Source organism: Vigna umbellata, chromosome 1 (genome assembly GCF_029865625.1).
Source record: "Vigna umbellata cultivar VRB3 chromosome 1, Vumbellata_1.0, whole genome shotgun sequence".
In the NCBI taxonomy this organism is placed as follows: Eukaryota; Viridiplantae; Streptophyta; class Magnoliopsida; order Fabales; family Fabaceae; genus Vigna; species Vigna umbellata.
In genome coordinates, this window is record NC_142165.1 from 8,249,951 (window position 1) to 8,274,887 (window position 24,937).

At 34.0% G+C, this 24,937-nt stretch overlaps 4 protein-coding genes across 4 annotated transcripts; 1 reads left to right on the top strand and 3 right to left on the bottom strand.

The window, feature by feature from the left end:
• HAG2 (histone acetyltransferase of the GNAT family 2) lies at nucleotides 1–3,438 on the bottom strand. Its single transcript, XM_088093223.1, has 10 exons — nucleotides 3,282–3,438; nucleotides 3,148–3,189; nucleotides 2,676–2,785; nucleotides 2,494–2,562; nucleotides 2,340–2,378; nucleotides 2,182–2,258; nucleotides 1,946–2,045; nucleotides 1,324–1,405; nucleotides 1,063–1,223; nucleotides 1–932 (listed from the first exon to the last, which is right to left on the bottom strand). The coding sequence occupies exons 1-10, from the start codon at nucleotides 3,358–3,360 to the stop codon at nucleotides 267–269; spliced, it is 1,425 nt and encodes a 474-aa protein (XP_087949349.1). The 5' UTR covers nucleotides 3,361–3,438; the 3' UTR covers nucleotides 1–266.
• Nucleotides 3,439–5,351: 1,913 nt separating this feature from the next.
• On the top strand, nucleotides 5,352–6,599 carry LOC124823942 (uncharacterized protein At2g39795, mitochondrial-like). The gene is made up of 3 exons (XM_047296278.2): nucleotides 5,352–5,650; nucleotides 5,749–6,086; nucleotides 6,190–6,599. The coding sequence occupies exons 1-3, from the start codon at nucleotides 5,393–5,395 to the stop codon at nucleotides 6,347–6,349; spliced, it is 756 nt and encodes a 251-aa protein (XP_047152234.2). The 5' UTR covers nucleotides 5,352–5,392; the 3' UTR covers nucleotides 6,350–6,599.
• Nucleotides 6,600–6,963: 364 nt separating this feature from the next.
• Nucleotides 6,964–17,514, bottom strand: LOC124848573 (delta-1-pyrroline-5-carboxylate synthase). Its single transcript, XM_047326285.2, has 17 exons — nucleotides 17,024–17,514; nucleotides 16,645–16,806; nucleotides 15,509–15,786; nucleotides 14,948–15,098; nucleotides 14,695–14,859; nucleotides 14,535–14,612; nucleotides 14,215–14,304; nucleotides 13,287–13,373; nucleotides 13,089–13,175; nucleotides 12,912–13,008; nucleotides 11,514–11,617; nucleotides 11,349–11,424; nucleotides 8,426–8,576; nucleotides 8,212–8,280; nucleotides 7,752–7,818; nucleotides 7,599–7,669; nucleotides 6,964–7,265 (listed from the first exon to the last, which is right to left on the bottom strand). The coding sequence occupies exons 1-17, from the start codon at nucleotides 17,363–17,365 to the stop codon at nucleotides 7,190–7,192; spliced, it is 2,151 nt and encodes a 716-aa protein (XP_047182241.2). The 5' UTR covers nucleotides 17,366–17,514; the 3' UTR covers nucleotides 6,964–7,189.
• A 3,479-nt stretch (nucleotides 17,515–20,993) lies between these two features.
• Nucleotides 20,994–24,906, bottom strand: LOC124848577 (uncharacterized). The gene is made up of 6 exons (XM_047326294.2): nucleotides 24,632–24,906; nucleotides 24,113–24,152; nucleotides 23,926–24,009; nucleotides 22,627–22,792; nucleotides 22,073–22,346; nucleotides 20,994–21,552 (listed from the first exon to the last, which is right to left on the bottom strand). The coding sequence occupies exons 1-6, from the start codon at nucleotides 24,686–24,688 to the stop codon at nucleotides 21,361–21,363; spliced, it is 813 nt and encodes a 270-aa protein (XP_047182250.1). The 5' UTR covers nucleotides 24,689–24,906; the 3' UTR covers nucleotides 20,994–21,360.
• Nucleotides 24,907–24,937: the final 31 nt, after the last annotated feature.

Below are 24,937 nucleotides of genomic sequence, written 5' to 3' on the forward strand. Positions count from 1 at the left end.
TATTGGAAGTGGACAATCTCCACTGAATGTCAATCAATCGACTTTGCTTTGGTTAATCTCAGTAACTCAGTAATTACAGGTCAATAGATCACTGGTCCTTCACAACCTACAACAGGATAATCTTAAAATAAAGCCTACAACAAAGAACCCAAATAGTTACCGAGTGATTGTCCACAAATACAAACTATAATTGGTCCCCAGTAAAACCAATTACATAATCTTATAGAAAGACCTGTTTATCTCGTGCTATCTTGAGAAGAACAGATTTAATCAACAGCCACGCCTTTGTTCCTAAGATGCAGCACGGTCACCTTTTCGGCAATCAACTTAATTTGGTTCACCTTTTCCTGAACTAACTTCTGGAGTTGCTCTTCTTGATTAGCCAGATTGTCATCCATTTGCACAGTATTACTAGCTTCGTTGGCCTCTGACCTGAACATGACAAATGACATCTCCTGATCATCACTTGGTACATCAAAAAGTTGCTTCCCAGATGTCCCAGAATCTTTCCCTAAGATATCATACTTAACATGGTTGGAAATAATACTAACAAAGTTCTCCGTGTACTTGTCAACAGGATTAAGGCCAATGTAGATCAAAACCTCCCAACACTGGAGAAACTGCTGCTTGTTAATTTTCAGACTTTTCCTTACATCCTCCACAGCACTGAGAGGAGGCAAAAGTCGAGGACAATGTGTTTTCTTTGATAGCTTTCCTTGCTTTAGAAGGGAAACAGCTTTGGTAACTACATTCTGAATTGGGTCAAATCGAAGAAGGCGAAGGGTATCAACACAAGTGCGGACAATTTGGAAGTGATCTAGTGGCTCTTCTACGGTGAAATCAAAAACATTTTCAGCTATTGCAACATCATAAAGCACCTCTAGAAGGAATCGACCATAACCCTTGTGCTGGTACGGAGGTAATACCAGTATCTGCCATAAACAGCAATTATCGTCAAAAGGTGGCAAGAGTAAGCATTTGAGAGAACTTTAAAGATCATGTTAAAAGTTATAACTGATTTTGACATAACAGCATTTACGGAATGTCCAGCTTCTTACAAACCTGACTTAATCGCAATCTGGAATCATCAGGATAGTGATAAAATCGATAAACAGCAGAAAAACCAATCACCCTATATTGGATCTCTCCCTGCTGATCAGTTGTCTTCTGACACACAACATACATCTCCCACTGTGAATCAGTAACATCAATAGGACTGCTTCCTACACGGCAAACAAGGTAAAAATATATCAGCTACGACAATATGCAATCTAAACAGTTTGTAACAAGGGCATATAAAGTAGTATAATACGTGAAAATTACCATCAACAAGTAGTAGTGTGAGGGGTATTAGATGACTGTAAAGTTGCCCAGTAGCCATGTTCCCTCCCACCAAACGGACAACCTGGCCCAGATGTTACACAAAAATGTCATTCATCTTCACAAAATGCCCCTAAAATATGCATATCAAGTGTCACATAATAAGCGCATTAGGCCACTGGCTAACCAGAGAATGAAAACACCACAGACAAGTGTGACACATGACTTATTTGATGAACTTTTCCATTAGAACCATCAAAATTTAGAGCTGAAGATTTGGCAAAAATCACCGATAACAATCACAAATAGGTGGGCAGGTACAGTTCACTTTCCAAGAATCATTTTAGCCTAAATCTATTCATGCCAAGAAAGGAGAAAATTTAATTGACCAGACATGCAAGTTTTCCAGAAGAATAGCGTTATTATAAACCACCATAAGCAATTCAGCATCATCACACACTAACATAGGCCGATTACATATTCCACTCCGTCAATGTAGTGAAACAGAATTTACTTGAGACTTCACAAGACTGCACTAGAAATTTGGAAAACATTTGTTTAAGATAATCATACAGCCTAACTCTTGACCAAAGAGCAATACATTGAGCCTAAATGTAAATACAACCTCAACATTTGAAGCAGATGAATCTGTATGCTGATTAGAACCACAAATCTTCTCCTTGAAAGCTTTGTGCTTCAAAACTTCTCCCTCTGAGATGTTTGTTCTGCAAATCAATTAAAAAATCATCCACAACCCTCCAATTTTATAAATCAGTTTCCAAACATTACTAAGGAAAGAAAACTTGCATGGCAAGTGTGTTGCTTTTGTGTTGAATGTACAGCATAATAAAGATAAAATACCTAACAAAATCGTTATCCACCATAAATTTTTGAAGGAATTCATCCTTGCTATCAACAAGAGTCTCAGCAAAAATTGTCTACACAAACAATAAACAAGTGGCAATGTCATGACAGAGCACAAGGTGTTAGTGGTCACCCCAGGTGATATTGATGCGTACCTGAAGAGCAGATTTTAGATCAGTGATACCTTTGCCTCGCTTAAAAAATTGAGCAAATTAAAAAAAAAAGTCAGTCATAATGCTTGATGCATAACAAATTAAAATTTTGAACATACATATGATTTTTCCCATTAGTCAAAACTTCAGAACTTACATCAGATGAACTTAGAAATGCAATATCAGCATATGAGTAAAAAGATATGCTGCTAACCCAGATGGTAATCTGTAAAACAAATTCAAAACAGCTGAAAAAAATAAGACACCGTATCATATAAAACATTCAAATACAGTTATTTTTCAATAAATAAATTTACTGTTGTTAAAAATGAATCTAACCTTCAAACCCTCGTAGCCATAAATTTTCCCATCATCATTAAAATAGTTATTCAAATCAACAGGATGAATGACAAAGCTTTCAGGAGCATCAAATTCTTCCTTGCTTGAAACTGTACAATAGTAGCAGACATTAAATAAATATTGAAATTAAAGTATACAATGCAGCTGCAGAATTACAACATATTCACAAGCAACTAGAAGAAATGAGCAAAGAAACTAAAGAGCACTAAAGACCACATAAACGAACTTGAGTAGAAATTGATTAGCAAGATCAAGCCCTTAGCAAACCAAGCTCAAAAGAGGTCATTGACAAGAAAAGAGACACCCCACACATAATTAGCAAAATCATAAGGTCAGCAACCCATTTCCAAAGAAACCACCTTTGACCATTACATACTCAAGTTACACTAAAACCATCCAAATTAAGAACTACAGAGCAACATGACAAAATTATCGCGTATTTTAAGCATACCTAGGTAGATTGTGATGCAATCTTTGGCCTCAACTCCATCATCTACAAAACCCGACCAAAATATTCATATACGTCGCAGCCCCATGAAATGAATAATTCAACACAATAAATACTACAAAATAAGTGAAACTCACCTATTACTGAGAAACCGACACGTCGTCGTTTCTTCACTTCGTTGTCGACATCAGAACTTCCTCGCTGTTTCTGCCCCATTCGCTCTTGCTTCCCTTCCCAGTTCACTCAATCTCAGAGGTAGTTAGGGTTTTCAGAGCGGGAAATCAAATTTCACCAATAATCGGGGGCTTTTAAATAGGGCAAATTCCCGGCACCCTTTATTGGGCCGAACTCCTAACTGTAGGCCCAAATATACACTTGAAGAATAATAGACATCTTTATTTCGAGGGCAGTTACTCCCTCCACCACCACCGAATGTTCCTTACATCATCCCATATCAATTTTACCCTTCTCTAAAACGAATGTCAATATCCGTTTCACCGTCAACGTCTATTCACATATTTTATATTTTAATTTATTGTTTTTATTTAAAAAAATAATATTAATTTTCAACGGATGTGGCGAGATCTGTTAACGGATTGCCACATCCGTTTCAATAAAAAATTTTAAAAATATTTTGATTATTATTTAAATAATAATATATAAATTAAATTAATATTTATTATTTTATTAAATAAAATAAAATTAATTCATAAAAAATTAAGTAATAATTTTAAATTAATTAAATAATATTTTTATATTAATTTAAAAACTTAAAAAAACTAAAAACTTAAAAAAAAATTTTCAACGGATGTGGCGAGATCCACATCCGTTTCAATAAAAAATTTTAAAAGTATTTTGATTATTATTTAAATAATAATATATAAATTAAATTAATAATAATTATTTTATTAAATAAAATAAAATAAATTTATAAATAATTAAGTAATAATTTTAAATTAATTAAATAATATTTATATATTAATTTAAAATATAATAAATTAAAAACTAAAAGAAAAAACTTCATGAATGTTGCCCACATCCATTTTAATAAATTTTTAAAAACTATTTTATTATTTAAATAATAATACATAAATTAAATTAATAATAATTATTTTATTAAATAAAATAAAATTAATTTATAATTAATTAAATAATAATTTTACAAAAATTAAATAATATTTATATATTAATTTAAAATATAATATAATAAAAAACTAAAAACTTTAAAAAGAAAAAAATTTTAAGGATGTGGTAACATCCGTATCCATTTTAATAAAATTTTAAAAGTATTTTAATTATTATTTAAAATAATAATATATAAATTAAATTATAATAATTATTTTATTAAATAAAATAAAATTAATTTATAAATAGTTAAGTAATAATTTAAAAAAAATTAAATAATATTTATATATTAATTTAAAAACTTAAAAAAACTAAAAACTTAAAAAAAAAAAAACTAAACGGATGTGCGGCACAGCCGTTGAAGAATTTTTTCTTCAACGGATGTCGACATCCGTTCAAGAGAAAAGGAGGGGTGTAAAATATTTTAAGATATAAAGGATAATTTTGGAATTTAGAAAAAGTATGGTGATACAAGGAGCAATGTGTGGTGGTGTAGGGAGTAATACCCTATTTCGAGACAGTCTTCATAAACATTCCTTGGTTTTCGTAATGGTTGGGTTTGCTTTGAAAGGAAAGCACAAAAATAACATATTTACGAGGAAACAAAAATAGATTTTGGGTTATTCCCAATAGTTTCAAGTTGAATTATATAATTCAAAACCTTTTTATAGAAAAAATGACTTTGAGATTTGGTAACCCAAAAATAAAAAAATTATTTTTCGGATTAGACAACCGAAAACTTATTTATGTAAAAAAAATACTTATAAATTCAATTTGAAAGAGACTTTTGACTTTGGTACTATATAATCTGAAAACCCACCTTTTAACTTCCACATTACACAATCTCTTAAGCTGTCAGATTTTAAAATTAAAAAAAAAAAAATCAGAAGAGCAAAATGAGGTTTTTCATATTTATGGGATGCAGAAGGAAAGTATGGTGGTGCAAAAAATAAAATGGTATCTAAATGGGACGAATTTCGGGTATCTGTTATTGGGCTGAACCAACAGAAACGGACCCAGATTTACAGTTGCGTGTCAAGATAGCTATATAAATTTAAAATGTCTTAAAAATATTTCCCAATCCACGTCCTAAAACCCTAGTAAAACCCTTCCGTGTTTGGCTATGGCGTTCAACTCAATTCTTCGCAAGTCGGGTTCTTTTGTGAGGGCTCTTGCTATGGCGGGTCAATTGACGAAGAATAACCGCCTGGGTCACCGCACGTTAATTTTCTCGGCCATCAACCACCACAAGGATTCGTTTGTTCCAAAGTTTCACTTTTCTTCTGCAGCTGCCCGGAAGAAACCAACCTCCGATGAGAACCTTCTCCGAGTCATCGAATCCGAAATCGCATGCGCCCAGGAAACCGACGATCACAACGCAGTGAGTATCTTCATTGCTTTGCAATTCATACACGTTAATAACTATGGTTGTTTTAGCTTTGAGAGTGTTTTTGTACTGAAAATTGATTTGGTTTATAGGAGGAAGGAGTTCCGAGTAATTTTCCCTTTAAAATAATTGATAGTCCCGGAAATCAAACTATAACGCTCGAGAGAACGTACCAAGATGAGGAAATTAAGGTAGAGGTTCACATGCCTGATTTGGTTACTGGGGAAGGAAATGACGACGATGACGATAATGAGGGTGAAAGAGCTCCTCAGTCTAGCATTCCACTTTCGGTCAGTGTTTACAAGAAGGGTGGACCCTATCTAGAATTTAATTGTGTGGGTTACCCTGATGAGATTGTTATTGACAGTTTGTCTGTTAAGAATCCTGATCTTACCGAGGATCAAATTGCCTATGAGGGACCTGACTTCCAGTACGTCCTTCTTTCTTCAACTCTTTGAAAAATTTACTTTTTGTTTGTGGTTGTGGTAAGGTGTTGTATGATTGAACTTACTGTGTTTTATTGTCTTCTACAGGGACTTGGATGAGAATTTGCAGAAGTCTTTCCATAGGTATTTGGAAATCAGAGGAATCAAACCCAGCACAACCAATTTCTTGCATGAGTACATGATCAACAAGGACAGTAAAGAGTACTTGGTGTGGCTGAATAAGCTCAAGAACTTCGTTCAAGCGTGAGCCTTCACGTCTTCTTATGTGCTTAGCGCGGTCGTTTAATTTGAAGAAAGTATGGTCGTGGCTGAAATTTTGGGTAATCATTTGCTTATACATTTGAAGGAAACAATACCGAAAGATTTTATCTTAGTGGTTCAGTTGTAGCGCTGCTCCTATTAGCTATTGAAGGGAGATTATGCGTTTAAGTGTTGGCTGAATTGATTTAGATGCAATAAGTTTGATGGAGAAAATTGTTGGTTTATGTTTGATTGCATGCCTTCAGTGTTTTTCAACCTTTCTTATTTTCCATTGAGTAAATTGCTGTATGTCTTCTTTTAGAAAGTTATCAATTCTCAGCTTGTTATAAACTGATACATTTCTTTTTAAAAATTGCAGTTATAAATATTCCTGAAACCCTTTTGCTTTTCTTAACGAGTTAGCATGAGGGTTTCTGATAAGTCAAGTCCAAATCGATAATTTATTAATGTAATTCTTCAAAATGTAATAAATTATTACTTTTAAGATCATCACTATTAGCTGTCGGTTTGCATAGGAACCGGACTTTAACCAATTCCAGCCTGGAATTCCAGGGGTTCCGTCTCAAGTGGAAGAATTATACAGCATCGTACATATAAAAATTAACTCAAATTGAAATTGCAGTCATTCAATTAACGTTAAATTGAATTGTAATCATTCAAGAATCGTTAAACATTGTGGACCATAATTGTTGACAGTAAAGATTCTAGACAAAAAGGAACAAGCAAATGATATAAATTACCCGGTTTTATTTAACCGTACAAATGTCGTTCTCTACTTGAAAAAAAAAACGAAAAGGCTACAAAAGGAATCAAAGCACCATTAAAATTAAATTGCAAGGTCTTTGTGGGTGTAGACAACGCTTCTATCACCATCTACCACTTGTCCCCTTCCTTTTAGTATCCTGCGTATGTAGAAGGCAAAAGACAATACGTAAAACACGAAGGAAGCACCACATAACATGGAGGTTTATTATAAAATGATTGTTTGTGATGAAATTCAAGATTCATGCATGGCTTAAGAACGTATTCTAAACTCTAGAGTAGCCTTATAAGATATATTCCATTAAAAACGTGCAGGTGCAGCATCTTTAATTTGGCTACTTTCTGTGATTGTGTTGCAGCAAGTTATTGATATTTAAGATGCGGTTTACACTATCAGCGGCAACTGTCAAATGAATGACTGAAAATTTTGATTGTAGTAATTTTAGCACTATAAATTGACCATCAGCTCATACCATCTTGTTGTTAACAATCCCTCAACTCCTACTGGACCTCGAGCATGAATCCTGCTTGTACTAATTCCAACCTATTAAACCAAAAGGGAATTACATACTAAATCAACAACCATAATGAAAAGATATATTATAAAATGCAAACAATATTTCTACCTCGGCGCCTAGTCCAAATCGTGCCCCATCACTGAATCTGGTGCTTGCATTGTGAAAAACAGCAGCACTGCCAATACAAGACGAACAATATTTACATAAATGCTATTGCACCCATGTGTTGATGATATGATCATACATAGGTCAAGAATAAAGAGTTTAAAGAGTGACAAAAAAAGCACAAAAAGAGTAAAATAGGTTTTTTGGAATGTATTCGCCTCTTTTGTCTTCTTTCGTTTATTTTGGTTGCAGAGAAGTTTATGCTATTCTATATCAGTTGATATCTTCTTGGAAAGAAGTGAATAATTTAAAGAAAATGTTTGTTTAATATTTACATGAGCAACTTTGTCAAATCGTAGAGAATAAGAAGCAACAAAATAGAGAACTAAGAGAGAAATCTTTTATATTATTTCCGTGAAATATTTATTTGTTAAATAAAAAAATAAGATATTTCAAAAGTTACCTGTCTACTTGGCGTAGAAACACATTAGCTACTTCGTTATCTTCAGCAACGATCGAATCAGTATGTGCACTGGCATAAAAAAAAATAGAAGATGAGATACTCTGCCATCAAAGCTCGCTACACTATCAAAGATGTCAACTGAAATGGAGAACAGCAAAGATAAATTAAAGCAAGAATATAATTCGACATTATCAAGCAGAAAACGACGACGTGCCTTCCATACAGATTTATATGATCAATAGCTGCATACACGTCATCCACAATTTCGACGGTGCAAGCCAGCGAACTGTACTCATGATGAAATGAATGTGCTTGTGGAATATTTAACAGAGAACTTGCCACAGGTCCTCCATATAATATAACGCCTGCATAAATCTATATATTTTAGTTGTTCCAAAAACTATAAAAGATAATACCTTAAAATTGGTATAATTTGTACCTAAATGGACCTCAATTACCTAAGCTTTTATATTTTAAAAACGATGCCAAGAAATAACTCACCAGTCTAGTAAGGATGTAAACTGGAGTCCATAAAAGGACAACTGACTAAACCTCGGAGCTGCCTTTCAGTTCTAAATGCCTAAAGGATCATTTTAATGGCTAGAATATTTTTGAATCGACAAAAGCAGAAACTAGGTAACACAGTTTATATATTAATTCTTAATCAACATTTACAATTCAATGTCACTGTTAAGATATAAGGTAGGAGTAATAATAAGGGTTGAAAAGTATGTGAGCGGAGAGAATATTTAGTATAAGTTAATTAGAGTAAATAAATATATACTTAGGGAAATATTCAATATAAGATATTTATAATTAAGGATATATGCTAAGATAATATACGGAGAGATATTTATATTAAATATAGGGATATTTATATTAAATACTAAATATAAGGATATTTATATTAAATGCAGATATATTCTAGAGAAATATTTAATAAGAGATGGACGAGAAATAAATAATATAAATAAAGTTAGAGTCTAGGGTTAAAGACATGCTTTTGATTATTGAGTTTTGTGACAGACATTATTGTCTTGTGAGGGAGGTTATGCTCTCAAAGTAATTGAAGGAGGTTATGCTTCCAATTATTGTTTATCCTTCTTTATTCAGATATTACCATCAATAAAAGAGATTCATTCATCCAATATCATACGTTTATTGTTCTGTTACGTGTGAGAGTGTGAAAGGTTGTATTTGGTTAGTTTACGTACTCAGGTACGTAACAATTAGTCCGACCTGCCAGATCGTCAAGGGAGGAAACTGCCGGATCCTAATAGAGACAAGTGAAAGACATCATGGAGGGAAGAATGAATGCAGTTGAAGGGAAACTGGAGAGCATGGGGCAGAGACTAAAGAACATGGAGCTGTCCCTAAGGAGGTTGAAGGCAGAGTTGAGTGGAATACGCCATGAAGTCCAAGCTCCAAATGGGGGAGGGACTGCTGGAACCGAACGATAGTGGACTAACGGATCCGAACGTGAGCGAACTGCCTGAACCGAACGATAGCAGACTGCTGGATCCGAACGTGAAAGAACAGACGAAACCTACAGAGAGAGGACTTACCGAGCCGAACGGGAGGAGACGGCCATAACCGAACATGAGAAAACTACCTGAACCAAACGGTCTAGTATTGGAAGGAAGAATGAAGGCTTTGGAAGGAAGGGCAGATGGAAGAATCAATACCCTAGAGAGAACAATGGAGTCTGTGAAGAGATGGGCCGACAAAAAGAACAGGGGGCTTGTAGTGTTTGGTACACTGGCAGAAGGAAGAGAGTGACGTGAAGTACTGAAAGACATTGAAAACCATTCCCTCAGGGCTTATGATTCAGGAGAAGTGGTAACCAGAATGCTGGACGAAGAATGAAAGACATTAGAGAAGGTTTTACCACCACCCGAACCTCCAGACATGAATTGATGAGGAGCCATGAGATCAAGCTCCCCGTTTCCAACCTTGAGGACAAGGTTGTTTTGCAGCGGGGTGTAATGTTACGATATAAGGTAGGGGTAATAATAAGGGTTGGAAAGTATATGAGCAGAGAGAATATTTAGTATAAGTTAATTAGAGTAAATAAATATAGTGTAAGTTAATTAGAGTAAATAAATATAGTGTAAGTTAATTAGAGTAAATAAATATATATTTAGGGAAATATTCAATATAAGATATTTATAATTAAGGATATATGCTAGGATAATATACGGAGAGATATTTATATTAAATATAGGGATATTTATATTAAATATTAAATATAAGGATATTTATATTAAATGCAGATATATTCTAGAGAAATATTTAATAAGAGATGGGCGGGAAATAATTAATATAAATAAAGTTAGAGTCTAGGGTTAAAGACATGCTTTTGATTATTGAGTTTTGTGGCAGACATTATTGTCTTGTGAGGGAGGTTATGCTCTCAAAGTAATTGAAGGAGGTTATACTCCCAATTATTGTTTATCCTTGTTTATTCAGATATTACCATCAATAAAAGAGATTCATTCATCCAATATCATTCGTTTATTGTTCTGTTACGTGTTAGAAAGTGTGAAAGGTTGTATTTGGTTAGTTTACGTACTCAGGTACGTAAGAGTCACCAAGGTTTTTTTGAAAGAACAAAGCTTTTTAAACAGGAATGCTCATTTTAGAAATATTCACAGGATAGATAATATGTAGACAAACTCAAAACCATTAAAAACGGTAGAACTTGTCCACAATAACTTGGATCCAGGAACTAGCCATGTAATGTAAATCAATCTAGCACTACTGAAAGTTAGCATTAGCACTATGAAGATCAAGTTGCATTGATGTTTATCTTCTCACCATAACTTGCTAAAGAGAATTCAAGAAAACAGAAGTGCTAGCAATACACTCTCTATCACATTCAAATACACTTGGTTGACATTTATTGAAAATCAGGAAATTATTAAGTAAAATTCAAACGAGAAAGTGAATTCAAATAATTGAGTCCTAATAAATTTCAATTAGTGTTAGAGGATTATTGATAGCATTTCAAGAAAACATACTACAGAGTTCCTAATTATCCATTTAACAAAATTCAGTTTTGTCAAGTATTCCAAGTACGTGCACTATATGTAGTTGAAAAACGTCAGAATCAGAGGAACGGTGGCTAGAAATCATACCTTCAGTACGAAGGTCAAGAATGATCTCATTGAGCCAACCTTTCTCTATCAAATCCTTGTGGATAAGAAGTGTTTCCTGAAGTTGAAATTTAAAAACAGAAGTTATATACAGCCGATAATGCTAGCTTTAACAATCTTGTAGAGTCATCAGTGCATTTAGTTTACCATGGCATTGCAGGCTGCCGGATAATCAATTTTTGCATCTAATACAATCCGCTTTGCCATCTCCACATTAGCAGACTTATCAACATAGACATGGCAAATTCCATCTGGTTTAGTAACAGCACAGTTTATTAGTCCAAAAAATTAAATAGTCATATGGTTTACCATACCACAACAAGCACCGTTTATACACTATATTCATAGCTTAACTACACTTTTGGCCCATTAAGTTTGGGATGTGTAAGGTTTTGATCTCTCAGATTTTATTCAAGCCAATTACATTTTATTTTTAAATTAAGCAAAATTTCCTTTTGTCAAATATTTTCAACTAAAACTCAAATTATTATTTTATTTCGAATATTTAGAAAGTTAGGGAAATAATACTTTTAAAGGAAGGAATTTGTGAAAAAAAGGGTTTAATTGTAATGTTGCTCGTCCAAGTCCTGGCATTGTAAGGGGGAACTAAAAGTGCAATTAAGCATACAAAAATTATTGGTCTCAATTTTGGAAATGTGATGGAATTTGGTCATTTTCATTTATAATATACTAATGACAGTTAAGCATGTGTCAATTCATGGTTTTTTTACTCTTAAATACATTTATTTTAAAGTGTTATAAAATCTGTTTTAAAATTTTACATTTGAATTTATAAAATTGTTATTTTTAAACTCAATCTAACATTTTATAGAAATTATTGATGTATAAATATTTGGAACAAAATTTAAATAAAGTTTAATATAAAATTAAATAAACTTAATCTTGTTAAAAATATTTAATAAAAATATCATTATAATATTTATATGAAAGTTAATTTAGTCTCAATTTAAAAAAAATTGAATTGAGACAAATAACAAATAGAAGAACTAAATTGAAATTTTTCAAATGACACTTACCTCAACAATTACACATGTCAATATTACAACCACATCCTACTGTATCTGTCACATGGCAGAACCCTCATTTCCTCAGACACGTGACAATTTTTTTTACAAAAAATTGAAAAAAATTACAAACTGATGCGTAACACATGAGTTAACGCCAGACCCAATCGAGACCAATCAAAATCTAAGGACCTAATTGAGATTTTAGAACAAAAACAAAGATGAATCAAGAGTTTAAACCTATTTTTTTATTTTATTTCAAATTTGTTTTGCTTTGAATATTGAATTTTGAGTGGAAGATGATATAAAAGAATTTAATTTCAGAGGATTAAGCAGAAAAGACGAATTTGATGGTCTTAGGTAGAAAAAAATTAGCAGCAGGACTAAATTTGTTTGATTTAAAATATAAAGGAATTAATTGACTTGAAAAACCTTGAGGGACCAAAAAATTACACAGTACACATTGAAGAGAATAAAGCTCAACTAATGCTATATTTAAACATTAGCATAATGGTCTTACCAGCATGACCTAAAACAGGAATTTTAGTTGAACTCTTGATCTGAGAAACAAGTTTGTTACTGCCTCTTGGAATTACCAGATCAATTACATCATCCAGCTGAAAGTTCAACAAGAAGGTGCTAATGCTTAAGGGGAATAAGTGTATAAAATGAAATCAAGCTTCACTAATTAATTCACCTTAAGCAGCTCAGGGATTTCTTCCCTTGAGGTCACAAGTCCTATAAGTTTTCCACCAACATTATCTGGTATGGCCTCAATAATTACCTGCATCTCAGGCATACAGAATCACCCCATAAATATTTTATTAATGGCGACTGTGAACAAATCAAATTTAAACAGGAAATAGTTTAGAGATTAATTTATTTGGAACCAAACTTTGTGCAAAATTGCATTTGATCGCTTAGCTTCTTTGCCACCTTTCAAGAGAAGCCCATTCCCACTTCGGATTGCCAATGAAGCTATCTGTACAGATGATAATAAACTACCACTAAAATGTAAATAGACAGCATATAATACAAAGATAACATAACTGCTTTAAGCTCCAAAACCTCATTCAACCATAACATTAATCCCATTACAGATCAAAAGTGACAAGTAAAAAGAATCTTAATTTAATAAATTACAAACCTATGCATAAAAGTAAAAAAAAAAGGGGGGGGGGGGGTGGGGGGGGGAAGGAAAATAAAACATAATAGAAGTAAAAAATATTATGCTCCTAATGAATGGGAACAATATGAAATGAGAAATTCATTACCGCAGCATACCACCCTGTCGCAATACATTGGCATAGAGAATCATCAGTAATTAAAAATATGGCTGTCAAAAATTATACTCAATCAGTCATTGGGACAACAATTTTCAAGATTATGGAAAATTACATGTCAAGGATGTAGTATATTATGACTGATTGAAGGAAGTGAATAAAAATACAAAAAGCTCGATGTCTTATCTAATGTCTATGCATTAAAATGTTCCACTTTTTTTATTATGCAGGTACTTTCAACTCTTACTGCTAAGGAGCGTATGAATCTTAGTTAATTTTTCATAGTCATGATATCATAAAGCTCATTTGAAAACTCTCACTCATTTGGTAAATAGATCTTCCCTAAGACCTTCAAAGCCTGATACTATAAGAAGAAGAAGTAAACAAGGATAACAAATGAATGTAATGTAAATGCCGAAGACTGAGTACAGAGTTAAATGGAGAGAGCCCCTCTTTCCTTTCCGGAAAATTGAAGTACTTAACCAAGTTTAAACCAAAGGTGAAAAGAGAAAGATAAAAGATGAAAAAAGTTTAATTCACCTGTACAAGAGCATCAGGACGTGACTCAAAAACAATAAGGAGCACTCCCAAAGGAGATGATGTCTTTTCTAAAATTAGCCCATCTGAAAGCTGAATAAAAAAGTAGCTGTCAGAAGCCTTATATATCAATATATAAAAAAATTTGTATAATTGCGAGTTTCCAACAGAAAATTGTTCGTTCTTAAGACAAAAACAAAAAACTTAGTTTAGAACAAAGCATCAATCACACTAAAATTCTATCTTATCTAAAGTTATAAGATTGGAATATCCTGTTAATACCATGATCTAAACTATATATTTCCAAATCAACTTCTCATTACCTCAGTACGTTTTAATACTCGACCAATTGGATCTTCCATATTGGCAATAACTCGCATGTTGTTTGCAAGACTTGCAATCTGTCAGTTATCATAGTTTATCATAATGAATTCTTCAGTTTGTTAAAATATGGATAATTTCTTCTAGAAGAGACTTTCTTGCCTTCCCAGGTTTTAAAGCTAGCCTAGCCACCAAGGATTTTTCATATCCTGCTTCTTGTGCAGCAGTAACATCAGCTTCATTTTCAATCCTGATTATTTTTTCATTTGCTTCCAGGGCATCAGCTATTTTAAGTAAAGTTTGTTTCCTTTCCTCTGAAGATAAGGCCTACAAAGTGAAATTAAAACATCAGAATAGCTTCATTAACATCTCAGTAATATCCACGATTTCACACATTTTATAAATGTGAAGATACCTGGAGCCTTCTGGAACATTCCCTGGCTGCAACAGCCATCTCACGTGTATCAACCTCCTTTACTTGAGCCCACTCATGTGCATCTTTATGGAAGAGAGTTCCTATACGTTGTCCTTGGAGCACATTAATGATATTCTCAGGTGCAAAACCACTGTAAGGAGAAAAAAAAATGTGATAGAAACAAACAGGGACAAACCAACTCGCACAGAAGATCATCAATATAGTAAGTTTACTTCTAACACTTGATCTCACAATTTTCTTGGGGCAGAACGACAAATGAAAAAGTAAAGGAGGGATCTCATAAAGTGGTTTTTTCATTCTCTATGTGGGCATGCACACCATTTTCATTTAGATTTACAAACTCAAAACAAGTGGTGGGCAAGAAGACCAAAAGAAAAGAAATTGAAAGGATAAGGAGTAAAAAAGCAGTCTGTTTAGATGTCAAGACATAACTAACCTATTTCTAATTGAAAACGGTACTGATAAAAAATGCATCGAAGTAATAATCTTTCTCAGAAATAGTGAAATAATATTTCTCAGCAATACGGTGTAATAGTGCACCTGGTAATAACAACAGGAATGCCAGCATCAGCTGCATGAACCGCAGCTTTTACTTTGGCAGTCATTCCGCCTCTTCCCACTCTAGACTTGTCACCAAAAGTAATTTCATTCTGATGTTTTTCCTTGTTATATGTATAAATAAGCTTTGAATGTGGGTCATTTGGAGGGCCACTGTAAAGACCTTCTACATCACTCAACAAAACAAGGAGATCGGCTTTTAACTCCAAGGCTAATAAAGCAGATAAACTATCATTATCCCAAAATATACCAGAAGAATCCTGCAAAAAAAATGGGTTAACAACACTTAATGTACTTAACTAGATAGAAATGAAAATAATAAAGCAATCAATCCAGGTAGCAAACTCCAAAATAAACTTTAAAGCCAAAATGAAACAAGTAAAATTTCTGATCTCCAAACAAACAAGTAAAATTGTGCTGAAGGAAGAAAACAGTTTTATTTCCTATATAAAAATTGTTATTCCCTCCCTCTCGTGTAATACACACATCTAACCGAATAATTCATAACACTTATTCCCATGATAAAATAATCTTATCTAACTAAAAACTCTTATTTCATATATGATTAACTACACTGCACAGTTATAGCTACATTTAGTGGTGTATTTATTGCTTGATGATATTATAAAAAATAATTAAAGCTTTTGATATTTTAAAGAGACAAATAAAATGAGGGAGTATATGCCAGTATATGCCAGTGATCAGAATTCCAACAAAATGTTCAGAATATAATCCTTGGATACAGAATCAACATTCAAGTCTAACACAACATTAAGGTCTTGTTTGAATAAAAAATCAATCTAAATACTCATAGGAGAAGAAACCAAAAAGAAAAAATGAAATTAATCGTCTCTCATATGTTAAAATTTATGCATATATTAAAATCAGATTTTGAAGAAGTTATATAAGAGTCAATTCAAGTGTGTTTAAGTCAATCATGACTTATGAAAAGTCAGCTTCTTATTATCTTTTCCTATAAGTAGCAGAAAATTGTCCAAATCCCCTGGGTATTTTTCTTGTTGATTGAACCTTGATCATATCATGCCACAAACTATGAAAAACACATTTAAACTCTTTCATCGGTTCCACGAAAAAATTAGGTATTGTCGTCAACAAACCTCATAGGGAGCCTTCCTGGTACTAACGGCATCGTTCTCGTTGAACACCGGAATAACCTTCAGCGCCAACAGCGACTTCACAGTCTCAGTAAGCTGCTTCCTGAAATCCTTATCTCGAAAATCGTTATCCGTCACAAGAAGCTGAGCCGATGTCACATCGAGCTGAAACCGCGAAATGAAAATTAAAATTTAGACGCTAATGTTATTCTCCTAATAAATTTCAGTTTCTCACACACAAGGTTTTAGTGCAAGACGCAAAATATTGCCAATGTAAAACTGTAATTCTAAATCGAAATCAAAATCCACGAAACTGAATCTAAATTTTGTTGATGAACGTAACTACTAATTAATGCAATAGTAATTACAAATATTTACTTACCTGAGTGAACAGCGTATCGTAGAGAGCCATGAGACTGTTCTGTCCAACGGCGGCGCAGGCCTTGCCGTCGAGTTCGAGTTGGGGTTTCTGAAGGTCGGCGAAGCTGCTGTTGATTAATTTACGGAAACGTAGCCTTTGGCGGCCAATACCGACGGCGCCAGAGGAGACGAGTATAATGTCGTATCCGAGAGAGTTGAGTTGCTTAATCTGCTCGCACAGAGCTCCCAATCTTCCAACCGCTAACCTTCCTTCTTCGCGAGTGACCACCGCGGTGCCAACTTTGATGATCACACGCTTCACGTCCTTCATGAACCCCCGAGAAGGATCCACCGCGCTCTCCATGGCTGAGCACTGATACGAGCAATAGCAGAGAAGACCTTCGAAAATGAAAATGGAATCAGTGGAATCCAAGTGAAAATAAACGCCCAATCACAATCGTACGCGTTTCTCTCGTTCACCTTCGTGGTAAACCCTTCATTAGAAATGGTAATTATGATTATTTTTTTTCTAAATTAGAATCGTTTTTCATTTACCATGTGAGAGAGGAGCATATATATTTATATATAATTCGTAGCTAGAATTTCAGTTCCGTTGACCACACACTAAACCACTGAAGAATTTAATTTGAAATTGTATACTAATATATTTTTTTTAAAAATCATTCTTTCAATTTTTTTTCATTATTATGTAAAAATATATATTTGTTTCTAATGTAGTGTTTTGTTTTGTCAGAACCTATTAAAATATATCCAACGTCACCTGTGAGTATCATTAAATGCACCCACGACACTTGCTCAGATGTATTAAAAATGCACTCAAACTCTGACGCACAAATTGTCAAGTGTCAAAATGGAACATTCGGAAGTCAGTAAGTGGAGTGCAGGTGTCAGCAGAAGAGTGCACGACCGTTTGACGTAGGGCAAACAAAAATGATTTCTGAAAAACCTGCCACACTCTTCTGCACGCACCGTCTTCCTCCCAAACTCTGAATATCCATTTTCTCCTCCTCTCTAGAAAACCCATCCTTCTCTCTACTGTAACTTACCTTTCTCTACTCCGATCACCGTTCAGGCACCGTGGAAGCATTCCCGGCGTCTTAAGCTTCACTTTGAGCCGAACAAATCTGAGTTCTGAAACTGGTAAGTTTCCTTATGCTTATCCGTTCGTTTTTTTGATATATGCAAACCCAGCTTCGGTTGCATGTTGTTATCCTTTCTGAGTCTCTGTTGGTTTATTAAATGTTTGAAATTAGTTTAAAGGGGAGTGAAACGTAAGGGTAGAAAGTGAACTCAGTCAGACAAAGAGTGTTTTAGTACGTTCGTTCACTCACTGATCCAGGTAAGGGAAGCTTATTCAATTTAATTCGTATGTTTGTATTATGCTGTATGGACGTTCTGTGAGTTGTATGAAGCATGAATTTATGATATTTGATTTTGGTATATGATTATGATTATGAGCTGATACATGAGAAATATAAAATGTACTATGATATGAGTATTTGAAAATATGAAACTTTATGCTGAGAAATGAGTTTAATGTTAAAGAAACTTTGAATATAAATTCCCTATGATAATGAACGTTCGTCATTGAACGGTCTTTGACCGTTCAGTGCTGTTAGTAAACTTCTTTGAATTTAATTCTTTCATTTGGAAAGAATTCTAGTTGAGGACGAACGCCCTCTTGTAAGAGTGCTACGTTACGTAGATGCCCTGAGTGTTATGTGAGAAATTGAGAAGCTTGTAAATATACATTCGGACACTTAGTCATTCTTAAAAACCTAACTTCACCATCTCATATTATATTAATTTCTATTTCTATTATCAGTTCGAATCAGTGATGGGTCTCGACCCAAAGCGTTCGTTATGAGTGGCGCTCGGTCTTATACCGAACGCTCGTCCTCGTACTTAATTACCAAAAAGGTGGAAATAGCGTTCGTCCAAATTTCAGTAAATCCGTGTACTGCGTTCGGTCATTGACTGGCAGTCGGTTTTTATAATTGAATTGTTCTCGATATGGTCATTTAATCGTCTTGGGGTGTCTTTATCTATTTGGATTCGGCCTAGAGCCTTCCTACTTAAATTATTCTTTGAGTATTGATCGGATCTTCCTAGAGTCAGTTCATTCAACTGATTCGAGTGGTAAATGACGTTCGTCAAATATTATGTGTCGGTTTTATTCTGTTCTGAAACGAGGATTTCTCGGTCTTGTTTTTAACGTTCGTCCTCGTTATGAAGAGGGCTGAGCGCTCGTCATTTTATGTAATTGGAACGGAAGATGAAAATGATATTAAAGTGAAAAATTATAAAGAATGAACAGTATATGAGATGAAATGATGGTTGTGGATTTTGAACGAGCGTTCCAGGGAGGAACGACTCTTGGATGAAAGTTGGAATTTGTAAAGTATGAATGTGGACAAAGCTTAGCTGGCGATTCATCCTGATGTTTCATGAGTGCTCGTCCTCACGTAGAGGGGAGTATGTCATGTGTGGGAACGGCAGGAGGTCCTAGTCCTTAGGGGTACTTTGGATGTAAGGGACTAACCTCGGGTGGCAACTGATGATAAATTCCAGTCGCTACACCACCTGGGTGCGCGAACGTCTAGCTACACAGAATTCATACAGTCCGGACAGTCAGTCTAGTATCAGGAATTGATTGAACTCAGAAATTGATTGATTTGTATATTGGAATATTTGATATGTTTGATATGTTGAGAAATGTCTGTTATTACTTGAATTAAATTAAATAAGATTACCCTGTGTTTTTCATTGTCTCGTCCTTGTCAATTGCAATGATCATCCGTGTGGATGTGAGCAGATAGAGAGGCGTTGCTTGAGGAGACGCTTGAAGAAGGAATCTTGGAGGAAGAAAATCTCGTCGATGTTGAAGTGAAGGCCGAACAGTAGTACGTTCGGTTATCTGTTTAGTTTAGTTAGATTAAGAGTGCTGTATTAGAACGACCCCTCCCCTTTTTGATTAATTTGACCGTTCGGTATTTCTATTTTGTAAACCGTTCGGTCAGGTACGCTTAGATTAAACATCTTTATTTGTATTAGCTTATGTAAGACCGTTCGGAGAGCGTACTTTATTCTCTTTAAATGTAAGACTGAATTGATATATTAATATATGTGAATATTCTATTTGTATGGTTTATGACTGTATTTATGGGATGTTACATGTTTTATTTTATTTATAATAATTGGAAATCTTCAATGAAAATTATAATTTGATTTTTAAAAATTAAAGAAAAATATAGGTTAAAAATAAATCAATTTGAATGAGATTACGTTTCTATAAATTATTGTTTAAATTTTATATATGCAACACTAATAATCTTAATTTCATTAAAGAAGAAATATATAAATAAATAAGTGAAGATTGGTTATAGAAGATAATTGGACATATTAAGACATGGAGTAAAATTCTTTAACATATTTATGATTAGTGACAATCGAAAAAAAAGTGTGTAAGAAGTTGGTATTTATTGAAGGAGGATTTTCAATCACTGAACAATATATAATATTTAAAAGTAAAAATGTTTTGTAATAATGTTAATCAATTACACATTAAACGGAGGAACAAAACAAGAAAATAAATTTATTTAAATTTATAACACAAGAAGAAATTGAACTAAAAAAATGTCTTCCTTTTTTTATTTGTAAGAGTCAATTTACTTAATAAATTTTTGGTACTTAAAAGCTTTTGATTTAATTGATGAAAACTATTTTTTTGACAACAAAACTACAATTAGCTGCTAAACTCCTCTAATTATATTTTAATTATAATTAGATGATACTAAAAACTCAGCATGCATATCATGCTTAAGCTCAGGCGATAGGACGCCTTGTTGCACTCTACCAGGTTGTTATTGAACTAAAAATAAGAAGCAAGGGTGATCCGAGATACAATGTCACTTTCCAAAGGATGATGGCATGACAAAATTTTGATTCACCGTACAAGAAATTGCCTAGGCTCCACGTAAAACAGTTACTTAAAAAATCAATTAAAAAAAGATTTACTTGATTCTGTATATTTACAGAAACATGCAAAAAGCTCAAAGATACACAGATACTACAAATCATGATCATTCATTATCCCCTTCCCGGGTATTGAGTCTTCCACATTAAGCCAAAATGATACAGAAACTCTGATCGGGCTGATACTGAAATTCGCACTAATTCCTCTGCAATTCTTTACCATTCCATTCTAGTAAATCGAAAATAAGCAAACCAATTCTGCTTCAGACAATTCCACTCTCGTCTTGAACAAAGTTAGCCAATGCAGTGAGTTCATAATGACAGTGTTCGGGGCTTATTCTTCACTGCTGCAGAGCATTTTAGCTACGGAAAGAACCAAACCTTGATGAAGATTGCCAAAGCTATTTGCAACAAAAATGCAGCAATAATCGCCACCGAAAGCTCATTGCCTTCTATGTAAAACCTCAGGTTTAAAGCAACAAAGCTTGCTGAGGCAACACCCGTAAGGAGTATTATAACCCACCGAAGAAACTCAACAGGAATTAACAACAGGAACTGAAAGTGTCCAAAGAAATATGAATTAGATCGAAATGCGAAAGTCTCCACAAAGTTAAAGTATGATTAGTGAACTAGTGATGTAATTTCCTATCACAAATTATAAAATTCAGTGACAACTTAAATACAAATACGTGAAAAGAAGTCACGCATCCAATCTGGACATTGGGATATATTATAAGAACGCAGCACAGAATCGGAAAAAAAATTCATTCTGCGACACAATCCATTCACTACAACGTCCTCACCACCTGAGATTTAATGGTATTTTTTGCATGGTTTTATTTTTGGTCAACGTGCTATTTACATGGTGAGGAGGGATTGGAGTCTGAGCCCAAAGGCCCTTCGAGCTTTTAAGGAAGAGCGCCTCACTTGTTGAGGCACTGTCCATTTCAAATTTCGCCTTCAGGGCCACATTCCCCCAACTGAACATGTGTGGTATAAATAATTGTGCAATATTATTTGTAATATAAAAACCTTCAGAATGAAATTTACCACGTTGGAGAAAGCAGAAACTTACCGAAGACATGATGAAAATGGTGAGAGAATACCCCCACATGCACCAAAATCTTATAAGGCTGGCATTTGAACCCATATACTGAAGGAAGAAGTAGTATGCCAATGGGACCACAATTGCATAACCGTAGATTGAGCATGCAGCCACGTTCATATAGCTGACATCAAAGCTCCACGACGTACTGTTATCAGCATGTTTTTGCATAAGGAACGTAGCCAGATTTCCAAGTGCGGCAAGCACAAACACCAGTGTTGTTGAGATCCATATAAGCCCATATCTATCACAAAAGAATCGCAACCTTAGTATCCGATATCCATTAAATGCACCATTTACGATTTTTAGGGAAGGGTGCTGAAAATCTAGTCATGACTAGCAAATGTCCCCTTTAACTAAAATAGATATAGAAAAAAAAATGGAGGGGTGTGAAGAAAAAAAATGTTATGGTAACAGTTTAATTAAATTAAAATTTCCCTCAACTCCCATATATTCACTATGTAATCAAAACGAGTTTCTCTATTTTGATAATTGAAAGTATAAAAGGTAAAATAATAACGCACAAATCAGGGTTAGCATCTATCTTGCTGAAGAAGTCTCCCGCAACTGGATTCAGAGAACTTATTAATCTGATTACGACAACATCCGTGTCTACATCAAAATACTGTGAATACGATGAGATGCTAAAGACTCCCCTCCAGTTGCTTGCTGGCTGTTGTTCAAAAGCTTCTGAGATGAAGAAACAAGAGAATAATGAACACCATTTCTATATCAGCAAGTGACCATGGAAAATGAAAATACAAATGAGCACTATTCGCAAATCTGATTATAGAATCAATATGGGTGTAAACCTTGGTCAATGGTTAAACTCAAATTTGTACATAATATAAAATCCAGAAAAAAATTGGCATAATATTTGGAACTGACACTTAAGATATGCAATTATTAGTGTTGACTGTCTTTAATGATCATAATTGGGTGGCAATTTAATGAAATTGCGTAACTTTTAAACTTTGTTTTACTTTATTCTACTATAAATTCTTTGTAAGTCTAATTAGGGATTGTTTTTATTACCATTTGAACCCTGTTATGCAGGCATAAAGAGAAAATTAAATTTTATTATCTAAGTGACAGCAATGCATAATAGCTTTCTCATCAAGTAGCACAAGGCAAAAGGGGTCAAAATATAGCTAAAGTAAATAGATAATTTGGTCAAGAATGGAAATAAAATAAAATAAAATAAAATAACTATTAATTTTGAACTTAATTATTGGACATATTTAAGCAGTTCACGTTGGCTTCATAGCCCTGGAAAGAACAAAGGTAAAAGGAACATAGATTAAACAACAATACTTGGGAGTATTGAAAACAAATTTTAAGCATGCATAACATTAAAACAGTAACACATTAAAGAAATTGAAGAATATGCTAACTCTCCCCCAAACGATAGTAGATTAAAGATATGGGATTATATTTGGTGTTTCCTACAATTTCAATTGTTAGGAATAGGTGAAATTCACTAATGACAACTAATTTAGAAGATATAACACAAATCAGTAGACAATATCATGAGACTAGGCAACAGGGAGGGACTGCTTGAAAGTTCCAGTTAAATTGTTCAGTTGTAAGATGCCTACAGCTAAAAAAAAAAAAAAAAACTCCTGATCCCCTTCATTAGTCAAGAATTGACAATACAGTATACCGATTAGTGTCTCACTGTCATGTACTAAATTCACCAGGAAACAGCCATAGACTACCAATATATTGTTAAATCATTTAAAAGGAGAGAAAAGGAAGAGAGAAAAATCAGATAAAGAAATTTATCTCTGAACTCTCCAAGTCACAAAAATTAGAGAACATACCAGTACGGCCGCCAACCGTTTGATATCCAGTTCCTCGGTCTACTCCATTGTTTGGAGGGAATATTTGCATACTCTCATCAGTGGCTACATGCATCATATATATGTGTTCATAAGCAACTAGCTAGAAGCACTTAAACTTTAAAAGTAGGAAATACAAGAAACGGAAGCTCGATGCATAAATCCATACCCACATGTTTCGTGCTATTATTTTCTTCAGTAATGACAGCCTGAGTACCAAACAGATTAACAGAACCTGTTACTTTACTATCACAAAGAATCACACAGGAATAACAGAATGATTATAAAGTAACAAAGATCACGCATGCTCCTCAACAAAGTAACTTTTCCATCGCTTCAACATGAACCATAAAAATCAAAACTATGAGTTAACAAAATCAATTAATGTCAATATCTTAAAATCACAAACACATTTAACGGAGGCGCCGCGGTTCTCTTACTTAATTTAGAAATAACCTTACACTACAGCTCTAGCTATTTTATAATCGTGGAATCAACCGATTACACTTGTCATTCCATAATTTCACTTCATCCCACTCCTTCCGCTAAATTTCCACACAATTAACTTAATTCCTAAAAAAATATGAAAACAGTTGAAGACGATCGAGCATGCAGAGAGTGAAGTGAAGCGATATGACAAGCAAAGAGCACAAATTAGAAAAGAAAAACGAAAGATGCTCTCGCTTACAGGAACTGAACCAAGCAAGTGGCTAGTGGGAAGACCGGTGTAGGAAGACTCCTCCATGGAAATCGATACAATGCAGAGAAAAAGCGCAAGTGAAGACGACCTAATTAGTTCAGATAAGCATTGAGGGGGTTCGGACTCGGAATCGGAATAGAGCCCTAGATAGCAGAACGAAAGTTGTTTTTTCTATCGTCGTTTGGAAGGAACGTGTTGCAGAGGGAGGACTCTAAACAAAATAGCGTGCTCTTTCATACACAGGATTGGACCCCACCCTCAACTTCAATTCGCCGGGTCAGCCAAGCACGTACC